Raw genomic sequence first — 16,660 nt, 5'->3', positions numbered from 1 at the left:
GTGTGTGTATGTGTTATATATGTGTGTGTTGTATGTGTGTTGTGTGTGCACATCTGTGTGAGTGTGTGTGGGGTGTGTTGGGGACAGGGTGCAGGTATACATGTGTGTCTGTTTATATGTGTTGTGTATGTGTGTGTGTTGGGCTCTGGATGTTGTGTACATGTTGTGTGTATATGTGTGTGTACACGTGTGTATGTGTGCATGTATGCATGCTGGAGACAGGGATCACTGCGGGATCACACCCAGTGAGGGCCAGAGCAGCCCCCAGAACTTTTCATCTCCAACCAAAAATTGCTCAGTCAGACCATGCCAGTGCCTTTTCAGACCCCACTCCTCCTCACAGCAGTGCTGCCCTGGGTCAGATGACCTTAGGCTACTGAGGGCTCACCAGGGCCTGCCCTCAGGACCCCAAAGCACACCCTCAACTGCATGGCTCATCCCAGAGGGCAGGTAGAGAGATGAAGAAGCTTTTCAGAGCCCTCATGGACCCCAGGGCCTTTGCTCCTGCTGCCCCTTCAGTTGCACAGCCTCTCTCCCCCAGCAGACCTTCACACCCTTCTGGGGATGCTCAGAGGCCACCTCTGCCAACAGCCCATGGCTCACGCAGGATCTACTGCTCCCCAACATTGCACACAGCTCTTGGCTCATCCTGTTTTTTAGAAGTCAGGATCTGGCCCTGGAGAAATTCTTGCCCTGTCTACACTTCATCTGTCAAACAGGACAACCGTCCTCATGGAGGCTCTGCAGAGGGAGACTGCACTGCGCTAGCAGTGGCCATGAACTTGCTCTGCTACGTGTGAAGACCTTGTCCCTCTGCGCCTCGGTCTCCCCTGACACCATATCCATCCTGTGACGATCAGGCTTTCAGTCTCAAACATGCTGCAGCCAGGAACGAACAGAAGGTGCCTGTAATTAAGTCAAAGCATCAGAGAACCCAGTCTTCAGGCTCCTGGATGGCCAGCCCGAAGCCTCCTGTCGCGACTGGATGAGCCACGGCTTCAGGGAGTTAACATGTCAACAGATTAGCTGGTTGGCTGCACAGTGGGAAATTAATTTACAAATATCGAATACTCCAGATCCAGCCAGATCGCATACCAAGGAACACTTATTATTTGTCAGCTCTGGAACTCCTCTCTGCAGGTGTTGGTCCAGGCGGGATCTGTCCCCAGCAGGCAGGGCCAGCAGGACAGGTTGACCAGACCCCTGCAGGCAACTTCCTGCTCTGCAAGTCTGAAAGCCCATGTCTGTATACCATTTAGTTTTATTTTATTTGCGGGTGTTTTTGTCTTTTGTGTTTGTTTGTTTGTTTTTTAGTTTTAAAAGATCAACATGCTAGTAAAAACCACAGCCGGCCATGTACCAGGGGACCTCAGACAAGTCATGTGACCTCACCACATCTTAGTGCACACATTTTATCTTGCAGAATGTGTAGGAAAATACCTACTTCCCAGAATGCCATGAGGATTAAATGAGGGAGTCCTGATGTCTGGCACATTATAGGCGCTCAATACGTAGCAGTCATTGTCACTCTTAATTCTGTGATAATGAAGTTGTAATAGCGAGCCCTTGTGTGATCATTTCTGTGGGCCAGGCACTGTCCCAAACACTTTATGTATATTCAACTCCTAGAACTAAGGCAGATACTATTGCTTTCCACAGCCACAGTTTAGAAGTGAGACAGAGCCAACACGTGTCACACCTGGGATTTGAACCCAGGCAGTCTGGCTCTAGTCTCTGTTCTTAATGACTGTACTCAGTTGCCTCCAACAGCCATAAGCTAAAATTGAAATCACTTCTCTTTAAACATGGCAAGTGGAAAAGGATGCCCCGAGTCCATTCTGAAGGGAGCAGACTGAAAGGACCCCAGGCATTGCTTGGGCACCAAGGGAGAGAATGTCAAGGTTGTTCAATGGCTCCCAAGATCACCAAGCCCACTGAAGTGATGTCACAGAGCAAGGTTAAGGCCCAGCAAGTCCTGCGAGCCGACCACGAAAGAGCTAAGCAAGAAGCAGGCACCGGGGTTAGGGAATCCAGTTTGGTGTTCTGTTCTCTCCACCTGCCTGCTCTTATAAGCATTTTCACATTGGCCACGTGGCCAGCTCTGTTTTCTTGCCAGGTATTGCTTACCTGTTGCTATGTAACAAATTACCCCCAAATGGAGTGGCCTAAAACCAACCTTTGCTCCCTCAAGTTGCAGTGGTGAGGTCCAGAGTGACTTACCCAGTGGTCTTGGCTTGCATCTCCCATATTTGTAGTCACCATGTCAGCTGGGTTACACTGCTCTGAAGGCTTGACCAGGCCAGCAATCCTTTTCCAAGATGACAGACTCATCTGGCTGTGAGCTGGAGGCTTTCCCCCACAACACAGTAGTAGCTCCCCCAGAAGAGCTGACCCAAGAGACAGCGAGAGAGCAAAGTTCTACGCCATCAATTTTGTCTTATTATTTAACTGGGCATGAGTCTCTAAGCCCATTGCACACCTAAGGGCAAGGCAATTGGGCCTCAGCCATGGAAGGAGTGTCAGAGAATCCGTGAACACGGCTTACACCACCACAAGCTCTCTTATCCCTCACCATGATATAAAGGGTCGTCCCGAGCAAGAGGTGCTCACACACAGTCAAGGATAGAAGCCACTTTTCTGGATATTCCTGTTAATTGGAAATGAGTTGCTGGCCTCGGGTTGGGACAGTCCTTAAAAGGCTGTCTCTGGATGCCATAAGCTGGCCAGGTGACTTGGGCAAGACACTCAACCTCCTGAATTCATTTCTTCATGTGTAAAATGAAAATAGCAACACCTACGATGGGTTCACAAAACTGGCCTCTCATTCCTTGTTGATGACGTAAAGGGGTTGGCCTAGAACATAGGGTTTTCAAGCTCCTATAGATTTCGGGCCATGAGGTGATGTTCGGAGATGCTGTGGGGACAGGAGAGGAGGGCAAGCAGGACAGACGGTGCCCCCTCTTCCCACAGCCTGACCTCATCCTTCATAGGGACGGTCTCCCTGGGACAGTCTCATTTCTCATAGCATGGGGCCAAAGTCCTTCAACTGACCAAGCAAAATGTCCACTGGGGTGTTCTACACACACGCACACGCACACGCACACGCACACACATATGTGTGGATGCTCACAGTGAAGCCTGCCAGCCCTGACATTCTAGGACTCCTAGCTAGCACATCGACCCCTAGTTCAAGGTGGTGACTGCTGCTCTTTTTCAGAATGGAGTCATATCCCTTATTGACTGCACCTTGTTGGAGGACTCAGAAAGCACAGAGGAGGAAGGTGAGTGTGCAGGTGGCTTGCACATGCACTCACACAGATGCAGATGCTCATCCAGGACAGTCAGGGATCAACACTGGCTTTCTTTGGGGGGAGGAGTGGATACTGAAGTGTGGTAGCCCCTCGCCCAGATGCAGACATAGGAGAAAGCCTGCATCCACCTTCTTGGTTTCTTCCAGGCTCCCTGGCCAGTTGATGCTGTTAGGTTTAGGATCACAGGGCACAGCCCCGTGTGTTACACACACAAGTTCTCACCGGGCTGTATGCGTGGGCTTCAGAGAGGCACCTGCTCCTCTTTCTGTCCCCTAGTGGAAAAGTCTGTTTCTGCTGCTATAACAGAATAGCACAGGCTAGGAAATCTACAAACACTGGAAGTTTATTTGTCTCATGGTTTTGGACACTGGGTGGTGGGGGGCAGTTCGAGCTCAAGGAGCCCCATTTGGTGAGGTCTCTTTGGTGTTGCATGAAGAAGGTATCATACTGTGTGGGGACAAGAGAAGGGAACAGACCCATCCTTTATCAGGACCCTACTTCCACAATAATCAACCCACTCCCAAAATAATGGCATTAATCCATTCATAATGGCAGATCCCACATTACCTAGTCAACTCTCGACACTGTTGCATTAGTGATTATGTTCCCAGCACAAATAAGTGTCACTCACAGAAGGGATACAGGGCTGAGGGTCCTGAGAGAGAAGAACTGTCTCTCTCAGTGGGGTGCAGTGGCCTGAAAGGGACATGTGAATGAGACCTGGGCCAAGCAGGTGGGTGGGCTGAGTTTCTATGGGATTTCTCTCCCCAAGCATCAGAATTGGGGATAGGGTCATTTGGGGTTAGAAGGTAGGTCACTACTATCGTATCTCTCGATTAGGCCAAAGTTGGTCCTCATCTCCTTTTTTTGGTTGCGGGGGGAGCTATACTGGGATTTGAACTCAGCACCAGAAAGCCTAGGCTCAAGTGGAATTGTCAACTCCAAAGCTGCTTTCCTTCCTGGGCCCACGGAGGTGGGGACACAGCCCCAAGCACCCCCACCTGAAACATCCACCCAGACACCCCACGTTTCTGAAAAGCCAGCACGATCCCCAGTCACCACACAGAATGAGCCTCCTGTGCCCAGCAAGGAGTCCTAAAACTTCAGAACGAGCAGAGACGGAGACCTCAGCGACATGGATCCCTCTCTTCTTGTATAGGAAGATGTCTGAAGCCCAGAGGGGGAGGGTAATGCTCCAAGGTCACACAGCAGCGAGTGGCAGAGCAGCCAGAGCTGAAACAGACCATCCACAACTTTCCACCCCATTCAGTACATCCCAACTAATGTAGAAGCATTGAAAGAATCTTTAAACTCTGACCTTAGATTTTCCAATAAACAGTTCAAGGGTCTTATACACTTGAGGCCCTGGGTTTGATCCCTAGCACTGCAAAAAAAAAAGGAGGAGGAGAAAATAAATCTCAAGGAATTTTCGGGTTAAGAGCAGTAATAAAAACTACCTAGAATTTACTTTTGCTTTGGGGACTGTAACTAATCCAGTCAGCCCATAAAAGTTTAAGGCATCATCTGGGCACCCATGGCTCATGCCTGTAATCCCAGCTACTCAGGAGGCAGAGATCAGGAGGATCATGGTTCGAAGCCAGCACAGGCAAATAGTTGGTGAGACCCTATCTCAAAAAAATCCCTTCACAAAAAAGGGCTGGTGGAGTGGCTCAAGGTGTAGGCCATGAGTTCAAGCCCTAGTACTGCCAAAAAAAATTTTTTAAAGTCTAAGACATCAAATCTCTTCGCTGCTGCTGGCACTGCCTTGAGCATGCAGGTGTGCAGGCTGTAAGGTCAACAGGTCCTTGCCCTGGCTTACAGGCTGCCCTGCTGGGCGTCTTAGCTAGGTCCCCACTCAGGATCTCAGTTCCTCGTCAGCGCCATAGGGACAGAGCGTTGACTCCATGATCCTGGCTCTGAATTCTGGGTGGTCCCCGTGTGCTGTAAGCTGCTTCTACAAGCCAGACCTTCATTTTTGCATGTTTAAAATGGAAGCTCCCACCCTAGCTGACAACTAAGTGGTATGAGAATTCCAGAGGAAGGAAGTCTTCTGAAACAAGGAATAATTTAAACATAAAAATAATATCACACTGTCAAAGCTGAAGGGTTTTTAAGTAATTCTCAGCCAATATAATACAAAGTTTAGCATTACCAAAAAAATAAAAAATTTAAAAAAAAAATAAAATGGAAGCTCCCCACTTAGGAAATATGTATTCTGAAAGTAGCCACCAATGGTCTGGTTCCCTACCAAAGCAGAGCCTCCTCTGGTGGCTACGACAGGAACCAGTAAAATATCCTCCAATGCCACGGACGCCCTCACTCACTCTGCTAACTTCATGTTTTGCACTGGAAGCCAAAGGATCCAGCCAAGACATTGACCATTTGGATTTTAAGATTGGGGTGGAGCCCAAGGATTCCCCGCCCTTCACAGTCATCCTGGTGGCCTCATCCAGACAAGAGAAGGCAGCATGGACCAGTGACATCAGCCAGGTGAGCAGCTTCATCTGTTCCTGAAAGCAAGTGGTCCGTTAATGCCTAACTTGGTGGGGGACCTGGAGAGAAGAGTACAGCTGCATTTCTCTGCTAGAAAATACCAGAGATCTTAAGGTCCACCGCCCCAGCCCAAGCTGCTCAGCCAGCACACCCTGTTTGCAAAGTCCCCACCTTCAAAGTGTGGTCTGAGAGCCCCTCAAATTTGAGTCACCTGGAAAGATGATTTTAAACACTTCAGATTCCAGGCTCTTCTTCCTCCTCCTGAGACCTAGTGAGTCTTTTAGAATGTGTCCCAGGTCACTGGTGTGCACAAAAAAATGTCTGAGTACAACCAGCCAAGGATGTTGGACGCAGCAGAGGTGGGAAAGAGAGTCACAGCACTGAGATGATAGAGCACCTGTTCCAGGGAGCCAGAGCGGCCTCCTGAGGTCAAATCCAGGGTCAAAATGCAGGGGGGAAAGCTTCAGTTTGGGTCTTTGCCTGCTGCAGATTTTAGGGTCGTTCTCCATGTTTGCATCACTAACTGGGAATCACAGACTTCCCTGGCTATTGTCAGCAGACCCTAAGGGACTATGGCACCAGAAGTGCAAGGAGATGAGGCTGGAAAGAGGCTGTCGCCTGGGTTCAGGCCCCAGGAGGCCCAGGGCAACCCCATCCCTGCCAGCTCTCCTATAGAACCATCCTCTGCAGAGCAGAGTAGAATGTTGAGAGCAGCTGACAGTGGGAGAAGCGGCCCTACTGGTCAAGGGCTTGGGTGGCTCTGTGCCCATGGAACACTGGAAGAACAGAGCCTCCTCTGAACCAAAAGTGTCCCCCATCACTTGCTCCTTACCTCTGCCTATTTTCAGGCTTCCCTGACTGCCTGCTCTCCACCTGCCTTCCGGCCTACCTGCCCCTCTCACGCTCCCAGAAGAGCAAGGCAGGGTGCGATTATGCACAGAATGGGTCTGGTCTTTCTAGTCTTCCCCAAAAGTCCAGCATGCTCTGGAGAAAACTAGGGATCAGCCATTTCCCATCCCTACTAAGTTGTAGCCTCAAAAGCCTAGGCTGCTCTCCTGGAGAGGCCACAGGGCCTCTGCCTTCCTGACAATGTTGCTGATGCTACTGGGTGTGGGTTCCAAGCCCCCTCCCCTCAGGAGCAGCACTGGTTGCTTCCCCAGGCCCTCTGCTGCCTCCATAACACTCTGACCCCATGGTTAAGCAATCCTTATTCTGGAGTTACTAGTAGAACCAGTGCTAAAGACAATATCAAAGTGGTGAGTAGAGAAGTTAGGCTGAGAAGCACAAGCAACAGAAAGAAATGGCCCTCTGTGAGCCAGCTCCTTTGGGAGTCTGGCCTTGACCTGGAGGCTGGACCTGGGGGCAACCACCACCCACTGTGCCAGCCTCTCAGCTGCCCCTTCCCAGTCACCTTCGTACCAGATGCCCCAAACACCACAATCTAAAAGCCAGAAGATTCTGGGAGCACCTCAGAGATTCCCAAACCCTGAGCCAAGAGGGAACCTTTCATGGCAGAAATGTGAAGTTTGCAGGAGGGGCGATGAGGAGAAAAAGAGGTAGCACCTCCCGGATTGATGTATCTCTGTTTGGTGGGAGGGTGGGTGGGTGGCTGGGTGGATAGGTGGGTTGAGACTTTTTTTCAAAGAAATATTTGGATTTTGAGGGTGTTTTTTGGAGGCAGAGTAAATATTTTATCATCAGATCCCCCACTGGCAGGCACTTTGCCTTCCCAGACATCCCACCCCGTGAACTTGTAAGAAGCAAACCTCTCCACCATCATGGCGCTTACAGTACGCATGCTTGTGCAGGTGGCCAGGGATCTTGCAGCCCTGCTGGGCCAGCTTTCTAAAATGAGGCCAGGTCACCATGAAGCTGGCTTTGTCTTTAATGCCAGGCCTCAGAATGTCAACTCAGTCCTCCAGGATCACTCAGCTGGGACTTGAATTCTAGCCAAAGTCCAAAGGATGCTCTAAGTTGACCTTGCCCTTGCCCAGCCAGTGCCCTTGAAGCCTGAGGACCCTGTATCTGTGAAGCTAGGGCAGGTGACCCTCTCGGTTGACAGAGCTCCTGGTGGGTCTGGGTCCCAGAGCCAAGACCTCTGACCCTGGGTTCCCTCTGTTTGCAGTGTGTGGATAATATCCGGTGCAATGGGCTCATGATGAATGCATTTGAAGAAAATTCCAAAGTCACTGTGCCACAGATGATCAAGTAAGTGCCCTTAACCAGTCCTCACCAGGCTGCCTTCCAGAAACTGAGCCCACACAGGGATAGCAAGGACCCTGGGCCGGGCCAGCCCCCTAGGGCTTTGAAAGATTCAGGTGTCATCTTTTGGTGTTCTGGATGTTTGCTTTCTTGCTTGAATGATTGTTGAATGATTAGGTGATTGTTTGCCTTAGTTTTTGTGGTGGATTTTTTTGTATGTGTGGATTCTTTTTGTATTAGACTATTTAGGATATAATATTAGGAATGAAACTTCCTATACTTTTTCTTAAGTAACTATTTTCTTTCTCCTAATTACAAAGTGGATACTTTAAAACACAGAAAAACCAAATCACAGCCACAGGGTTACTGGGTGTATTTGCTCGATCCCCTGGGGAAGAAGGAGCTGGCGTCCCAATGGACACAGGGCCCCCTGGAACACACAACCTAATGTCCTCCCCTGGCCCTCCTTCCTGGCCCCACACTGCATCCTACTGACTCTCTGCCTCCATTCCAACCTCTGAACCCCAAGCCTGCTGGTGTCACCAAGTACACACCAGGACCCAACTCCTTGGCTGGTCTGTGTGACCACAGTTTCTCTGCTACTTCAAGTGCATGCCCTGGGGGGATGCACACAGCAGTCTTAGTGTCTGGAAGATTCTAGACCTCCTTTATTCACAACTGCCTCCAAGATGAGGGCAGGTCTGAGTGAGGAAGCATGTGGTGAACCTACTGTGCGTCAGAGGCCAGCCTAAACAGCTCACTTCCACCAAGTCTTTTAAGCCTCTGCAGGGTGGACAAAGCATGGTCACAGCCACATGGTTGAACAGCCAAAGGGAGTAGGGCTAGACTTGAAGGCAACAGCCCCGCTCCCCAGCCCAGCTCTGCTCATGCCACAGACATATCGCTTACTTTTTCTGAGCTTGGCTTTCTCATTTTGTAAGTGGTCATGATCTTACCTTCCTGCCTGCCTCCTGGCTTTGTGTGACACAAATAAAAATGAAAATAAATGCCATAAATAAATAAAATAAAAATCACATGAATTAAATGTATTAATTACCATTAAGTGTACCTTGCATACCTATATGCTTTATACATTTAATTGCATTTGAGACAGTACAAGTGAGTATATGAAACAAAGATAAAGTGAAAGAAAATGTCAAATTTTAAACTATGATGGTGATAAAGTGACTAGAATAAGATGACACCTATGAGGACCTGTCTACAAGGGTACCTGGCCTCCCTCTCAGGAGTAGCCATGGGCAATGACTTCCGCTTGGGAGGACATCAAGGAAGCAGATGAGCAAGTGTGACCTCTGCCCTTGCTAAGGTTACAAGTCAGTGATCAAAAGAAATGCATGCAAAGGTCATTATGAAACACTGAGCACAAGATAGATTCTGTGCCGTGCTCCCCCAGCCCTGAGGGTCCAGGGGACAAGTGTCTGACTCACTTGGCACAATTGAAGAAGGCTTTTTTGTGTGTGGTACTGGGATTTGAACTCAGAGCCTCCCACTTGCTAGGCTTGTTCTACCACTTGAGCCACTCAGCCAGCCCTTAAAGGGACCCAGAGTTGGCCTTAAAGGTCAGTTGGAATTTGTTAAATGATGGAGGAGGAAGGACATTCTGGGAAGAGGAACAGTGTGGATGTAGGCTCAGAGGCAGGAATGTGCATGGAGTGTTTGGGAAATGATAGATAGTCCCATGGAATGCAGGGTCCAGGGGAGTGCAGTGTGTCACCCAGGCAATAACCTTGAATTGCAGTCTCTTGGGATGCTACCAGACCAGCTATCCCAGAGACCTTGGAACAGAAAGTCTCAATACCAAATTAAGAGGCTTAACCACAGAGTCTAGTGAGTCCATTTTAAGCACACAGCAAGGAGCCAGGGGAAAGAGATGGAGTGGTGGTTTCAGATAGAGTGGACGCAGGTGGGAGGCATACCTGAATCCTGGCTACACAGGGGTCTCTTTTCCTGCTGTGTCAGCCTTCCCTGCTGATGGAGTGAAGGTGCAGGAACCAGAGTGGAAATTTGATCTGGTTTGAGTCTAACAGATGCAATCCCAGGTATGGGGGTTCTTATGCCTGGCCACAATTGCAGCTGTTTTTCAGTCTGACCAACAGCAATGCTTTTATCTGCATGTCTTGGGTAGAGGATACAAAGGAACAAAAAGGCTGTCACCAGTGGATGGATGGCTTAAGACCTCATGAATATTGACTATCCCATGTGCCTCATGAATATTAAGTGTAGCATAAATATTTGGTTCCCATTTGGATCTTCTGTCCTTTCCTCTGTTTGGTACATAGATGCTGTAGTTTATGTCTGTGACAACCATGTCTCATGAGCTGTTCATGCCTCATTTAAATTCATCTCTCCTCCTTGTTCCCCTTGTTTCTCTTATTTGTTTTTTTTTTAACAGCACAATTGAACATTCTCAAATATCACATCAATCCATGCTGAAAAATTGGGCTGGTGAGATGGCCAAGAGTCAAACTGTGGCAATATGGTGGGCAAGGAGCTGGTTTCATTCCTTAGGCCGCAGGGTTATAACCAGGGGAATTTGGGGCTCCAAATTTGGTGGAGCATAAGAAGAAAGATCTGACAGGAGAAAGGCCTTGGTACTGTAGCCTGAAACTTCCCTAGCTGTGCACCCCGATAGCCTCTGAGTTTCTGGCACAGTCCCCATGTTGGACATCCTGCTCTGTTCTCAGACTGTGAGACAAAAGCATCCAGATTTGGGGGTTTCAGCACAAAGAGACATTATGTTCCCCAGTGTATTTAAGTCCTCTCTCTGCTTCCTGGTGGACAGATGCTAGCAGGCAGGGTCTCAGGAAGGTTAGCCACCAGCATCCCAAGGGGCTGAGAAGACTCATTCCTCCTGCCAGGCTTGTGGGTGCTGACACCCGGCCCTAACATGTGGCCTCGAGGACAGAGACTAGGTGAGAGCGTCTTTGTAGACAAGCAGAAAGTGGCTCCTTTCCTACCAAGCCAAGGCTTCTTGTTGCTTCCGAGAGGCACACACTGAGAAGTGCTAGAGAGAACAGAGCTGAATTTATAGTGAGAAAATGTTCACATCAAAAGACACTTTCTAGCAGGGATGATAACTGTCTCCAACCTAGAGCCCTGGCAGGCATTACTAACGGATCACAGCCCTCTTTTCAGCTGAGCCTGGAAAGAATCGTGGGTACAACCATCTATTACCAGCCCCCCGATGTTAGCACGAACTGCCACTTTACAGACAGGGAAGCTGAAGTCCAGAGCGGGTTTATAGACTATTGGGATGGCCAGAGGTGCTACAACCAACAGTAAGCTCAGGGTTGGAACAGAGAAGAGGGAAGGGAGAGGGGTTTTCTCACTTCCTCTGCCCCCTCTGTTGGCAGGAATCCTTAGAACAGGTGCTGGAAGTAAACCTTCACCAGAGGGGTCCACTGATCACCACTGGGATGCCAGGCCTGTCCAGATGCTCAGAGATCCTTGATGTGTGAAATTGTATGCTTCCTCCAGATACGCATGCTATAGGACGCTTGGGGCAGCGTGAGGGATGGTTACTGAGTCCCTGCAGGTACCAGGGCAGGCGCAGCTCCTGAGCAGTGCAGCCTGGTGAGCCCTTTCCCTGTGCAGGCACTTCCTTCTGCCTGTCTGACCTTTCATGACTGCTTCTCCATAGCATCTCCCCTTGGAGACTTGTAGCAAACCAGCAGACACTGCTGCTTCCATTGTCTCTCACCTTGACCTCTTCTCCTTCTCCGAGTTCTGGGAGATTTTCTTAACTTCGTTCACTCTGACACTCACTTGGTTTTCTGGGTGTCCAATCTGCAGTTTTCTGCATGCAGTCGGGCCCTCCATTCATCAATCTTGTCTTTCAGGCCCCCAGACTATTCCCTCTTTGTGGGCATTTCTCACGATTCTCAAAATACCTTTTCCTGGATCTTGATGGAAGCATAAGCAGAAGTTTTCTAAAATGTTCTGTGTCTTGCAGCAAAGCTGACTTAGAAGGAAGCATCCATTTCTCCATATCGGACTTTTTGAACTGCAGTATCTTTATAGGCTCCATGTTTTCCCATATTTTTCTCATCCTAAAGAGAAATTCCCATCCCTGCTCACTGAAAGCACTTGATAAAGGTTGTTTATTGATGTACTACTAATATTTCAAATCCCAGGGACGTTGGCAAGAAAATTTCTTGGGGGTCGGGGGAGGCTGCGAGTTTCATGCATGCTAGGCTGGTGTTTTACACTGTTATATCCCCAGCCCCAAAGAAAGCTCTTTAGGGACCTGTGAAAAAGACAAGTCCATTCACTCAGTTCCTCTGAGCTCTGCGTGCACCTGTGGGTGGGGGATACCCTCTGCAGAGCCAGTGAACTTGGAGCTAATGTTTGTTTATCACCTGTGTGCCAGGAACTGTGCTCAGCCCCTTAAATCAGTTTGTTTCACTCTTGAGAAAGCCTTGTGAGGTAGGTCTTGTTATTCCCATTTCACAGATAAGGAGACTGAGCCCTGGAGAATAACACAGAAGAAACAAGGGTAGAGCTGGCATTGAATTTGTACATTCTGATTCCAATCCCTGTGTTCTTCCTGCTGCACCACATATGCTAAACTTGTTCTTGCCATGGCAACCTTCACGGGTTTCTTTAGATATTTTTTCCTTGTTACCCTATTAGGATAAGATTTTCAAGCTTACCTTTTCAGTAGCCATATATTTATTTATTTATTTATTTATTTATTCTTTTAGGGGGTATGTACTGGGGTTTGAACTCAGGGCCTTGCACTTGCTAGGCAGGAGCTCTGCCACTCCACCATCCTTGTTTTTGTGATTTTTTTTTTTTTTTTCAAGATCGTGTCTCATGAGCTATTTGTCCAGGCTGGCTTCAAACCGCAATCCTCCTGATCTCTGCCTCCTGATCAGCTAGGATTACAGGTGTAAGCCACCAGCGCCTGGCTCATTTATTTATTCTTTTAATGACATCCCACCGTAACACAAAGGCTCTACAGTAGCTACTAAATGCATGTAGAAACAACTAGATAAGACATAGCCATCAGTGTGTAAGGAATACAGGCCAAAAAAAAAGAAAAGAAAATTTAAGTGAGCATTGGATTTCATTCCAAGACTCTCAATTGTCAAAGCAAAAAGCAAAACCTGATTGCAAAGATTTGTGATATCCAGAAAGTAGAAAACCATGATTTCTCTCCAGTCATTACTTGAACTTAGGTAGATCCCACCCTACAGCCATTAAAATGCATCTAATGACTTAACCACCAGAGGGCGTCACATGATGCCACTGTGCCCAGAAGAAACTGCTAACCTTGAACCCACACACAGTGAAGACCTGAAGATGGTTAGACCGAGTTCCGCCCTCAGTTCCTCAGCCCCTTATGGTCTGGTTGACTACTCAAGACTCCTGTCCTCACATTCTGGCAGCCAGAAAGGATTGGGACTTACTGATTCCAGATCTGATTTGCAAAGTCCCAGAGAAGGACTTGGGTTGGACTTGGGTCGGCCCAACTGCAGGCAGTGATTACTGTGGCAGGGGGGAAAGACTTTGATAAGTGCACCCAGGACACTTGCCCACCCATGAGGGCGGCACCTTTGATCAAACACTAAAGTCCAGCTCACCCACTGCTGGCTAAAGACTGACCCTAATGTTCAATAAGCAGACAGGGTGGGGGCAAAGACAGGACTTCCTCCCTCTACACAGTCTAACGTGGTGGAAGTGTCATAAATTGCTGAGCAGTCCACCCACCTTGGCACATAGGCTAGAATTTCATAATGAACAGCCATTGCAAAACCAGTTTCATCCTTAGTGGTTCTTCAGAATTAAGGGGGAGGTGTCAGCAGGGCTGACCATGAGATCATGAGGCCATGAAATTTTAAAATGATTGCTAGTTGCGATAGCAAAACAAAGCAGCTTTCACACTTAAAAGAGAAAAAATTAGAGGCCAAGCATGGTGTCATGTACCCGTACTCCCAGCACTCAGGAGGCTGAGGCAGAAGAATTGAAACCAGCCTGGGCTATATGAAACAAGACTCAGGAAGGAAGGGAGGGAGGGAAGGAGGGAGGGAGAGAGAGTGAGAGAGAGAGAAAGAAGAAAGAAAGGAAGAAGGAAGGAAGGAAGAAAGGAAGGAAGGAAGGAAAGGGGAGATAAGGGAGGGGAGGGGAGAGGAGGGAGTAAGTAGACTCTTCGGGATCTAATTCAGTTATTAGTTGTTTCTGCTGACTCTAACTCATGGTGGCTTGATTCCTTGTGTGGTTCTTGATTTTGGATTATGAACTCATACCCAGCATGGATTTATCTATGAATGTCACCTAGCATGCATGGTTGAAAGGTGCCCTTCCAGAAAGGTTTTGTAATTATTTCCACAGGTGCCCCAGAGGCATTACTACCTGTGACCCTTTTTACGTACTCTTTGTCTGAGGCACCTAGATCACAAAAGCAGTGCATATTGTATTTTAAAACAATTGTAAAGACAAATTATCCTTATGGCAGCACATTGTGTTCCCAGAATCCAGGCTGAATCTGAAAGACTTGCCACCTCCTTTTGCTGGTGGGTGGGTTTCCTTAGGCCACCTTTCTCTAAGGGTGAAGCCTTTCACAGGTCCCAGCTTTACATGGCAGCCTCGTCCATGGGCCAGGCCTTGTCTTCCTTTCCACTCCTGTGAAAACCCTCAGCAGATGCCCTCAAGGCAGAAAAGGTGGCAACAGATTCAAATTGCTGTTGAAATTCTGGAAATTTCCTTCCTACCCTTGTTTTGCCCCTACTTAGTTTTTAGTTAAGTTAAATTTGAAGAAATTTTTCTATGAAATGAAATTTATCATTTTAAAGAGTACAATTCAATAGATTTCATTATATTTACTGTATTGTACAACCATCACTCACCATCATTATCTGATTCCAGATATTTCCATCACCCTGAAAAGAAACACCATACATATGAGCAGTCAGTTACAATACTGTTCCCCTGGAGTCTCCTGGCAACCAACAGTCTAACTTCTTTTTTTTTTTTTTATTCATATGTGCATACAAGGCTTGGGTCATTTCTCCCCCCTGCTCCTACCCCCTCCCTTACCACCCACCCCGCCCTCTCTCTCTCCCCCCCAACCCCCTCAATACCCGGCAGAAACTATTTTGCCCTTATCTCTAATTTTGTTGTAGAGAGAGTATAAGCAATAATAGGAAGGAACAAGGGGTTTTGCTGGTTGAGATAAGGATAGCTATACAGGGAGTTGACTCAGTCTAACTTCTGTATCTATAGATTTGTCAATTCTGGACATTTCCTATAAATACAATCCTAGCGTGCGTAGTCCTTTGCTCTTCCATCTTTCATATAGCATAACGTCTTCAAGGCTCATCCTCGTCTTAGCAGGTGTCAGCACCTCATTCCTTTCCATGGCTGTATGGTCGCAGCACATTTTACGAGTTCATTCATCAGCTGATGGACATTTGTGTGTTTCCACTACTGGACTATTGATAACACTGCTGTTACCATACATGTGCACGTTCTTTTTTGATGGGATTGGAGTTTGAATTTGCAAAGCAGACGCTCTACCAAGGTGAGCCACACCTCCAGTCCATTTTGCTCTGGTCATTTTGGAGATGGGAATCTCGTGAACTATCTGCCTGGGCTGGCCTCAAACCTCGATCTTTCTGATCTCAGTCTCCCAAGTAGCTAGTGTTATAGACGTGAGCCACCATCCCCCAACCATGTACATATTCTTAGGTGGACAGATTTCCTAGATGCCTCAAGAATTCAGCAACACATTGTTTTTAAGTCTGTTGAATTTTCCCAGTACTGCTAAGTGTTTTTACTGAAGGGATTTTTTGGGGGGAGTACTGGGGTTTGAAGTCAGGGCCTCGCACCTGCTAGGTGCGTCACCAGCACCATACTGAAGGCTTTTAGGATTCTGGGAGACGGATTGGCAACCCCTCCTCGGTGCCATCCTCTAAAGCTTCCCTCGCTCTCTTAGTAAACTCATCCTTGCCTATGGGTGAGACAGAGATGAGTCTTTGGTGACCCCAGCCCTCAGGGAGCTCACCCCCTGGTGGGGGAGACATCGTGGGCCCAGACAGCCTTAAACCACCCACATCAATTCTTCCTCCTTTCTCCCTCCCCAGGTCTGATGCCTCCTTGTATTGCGATGATGTGGACATTCGTTTCAGCAAAACCATGAACTCTTGCAAAGTGCTGCAGATCCGGTACGCCAGCGTGGAGCGGCTGCTGGAGCGACTGACCGACCTGCGTTTCCTGAGCATCGACTTCCTCAACACCTTCCTGCATTCCTACCGCGTCTTCACCACCGCCATTGTGGTCCTGGACAAACTCATCACCATCTACAAGAAACCCATCAGCGCCATCCCTGCCAGGTGGGTGAAGCTCACCCTCCTGGACCACAGACCTTCCAGGCCTGGGAGGGCTCTGGCAGAGGCGCTGTCCCAGGAGCCGGGGCAGGGGGGCTGTGGCCCGTACAGCTCACAGACCACAAAAGGAGTGCGTATTTGTATTTCAAAAACTGCTGTGAGGATGAAGAAAACATCCTCAAGGAGCTTCCTGCTCCCCTGTCCCTTCCCGTGAGGCTATAGCTCTGTATCAGCTTGCTTCGTCTCCATGGGGGGGAGAATCTGGGGGACACAGGTGGTTCTCTCCTCTTTGCTTTCACTGTCAGA

At 48.4% G+C, this 16,660-nt stretch overlaps 1 protein-coding gene across 1 annotated transcript in view; it reads left to right on the top strand.

The window, feature by feature from the left end:
- Positions 1-16,660, top strand: part of Rasgrf1 (Ras protein specific guanine nucleotide releasing factor 1) — a 114,711-nt gene that overhangs the window by 60,155 nt on the left and 37,896 nt on the right. Inside the window, exons 11-14 of the mRNA XM_074061632.1 lie at positions 3,218-3,281; positions 5,665-5,801; positions 7,930-8,012; positions 16,112-16,360. Of these exons, the coding sequence (XP_073917733.1) occupies positions 3,218-3,281; positions 5,665-5,801; positions 7,930-8,012; positions 16,112-16,360 (533 nt within the window). The remainder of the gene's footprint in view (positions 1-3,217; positions 3,282-5,664; positions 5,802-7,929; positions 8,013-16,111; positions 16,361-16,660) is intronic.

The sequence above is a fragment of the Castor canadensis genome, chromosome 19, assembly GCF_047511655.1.
Source record: "Castor canadensis chromosome 19, mCasCan1.hap1v2, whole genome shotgun sequence".
NCBI classification, from domain to species: Eukaryota; Metazoa; Chordata; class Mammalia; order Rodentia; family Castoridae; genus Castor; species Castor canadensis.
This window is presented reverse-complemented; position numbering and strand designations above follow the sequence as displayed.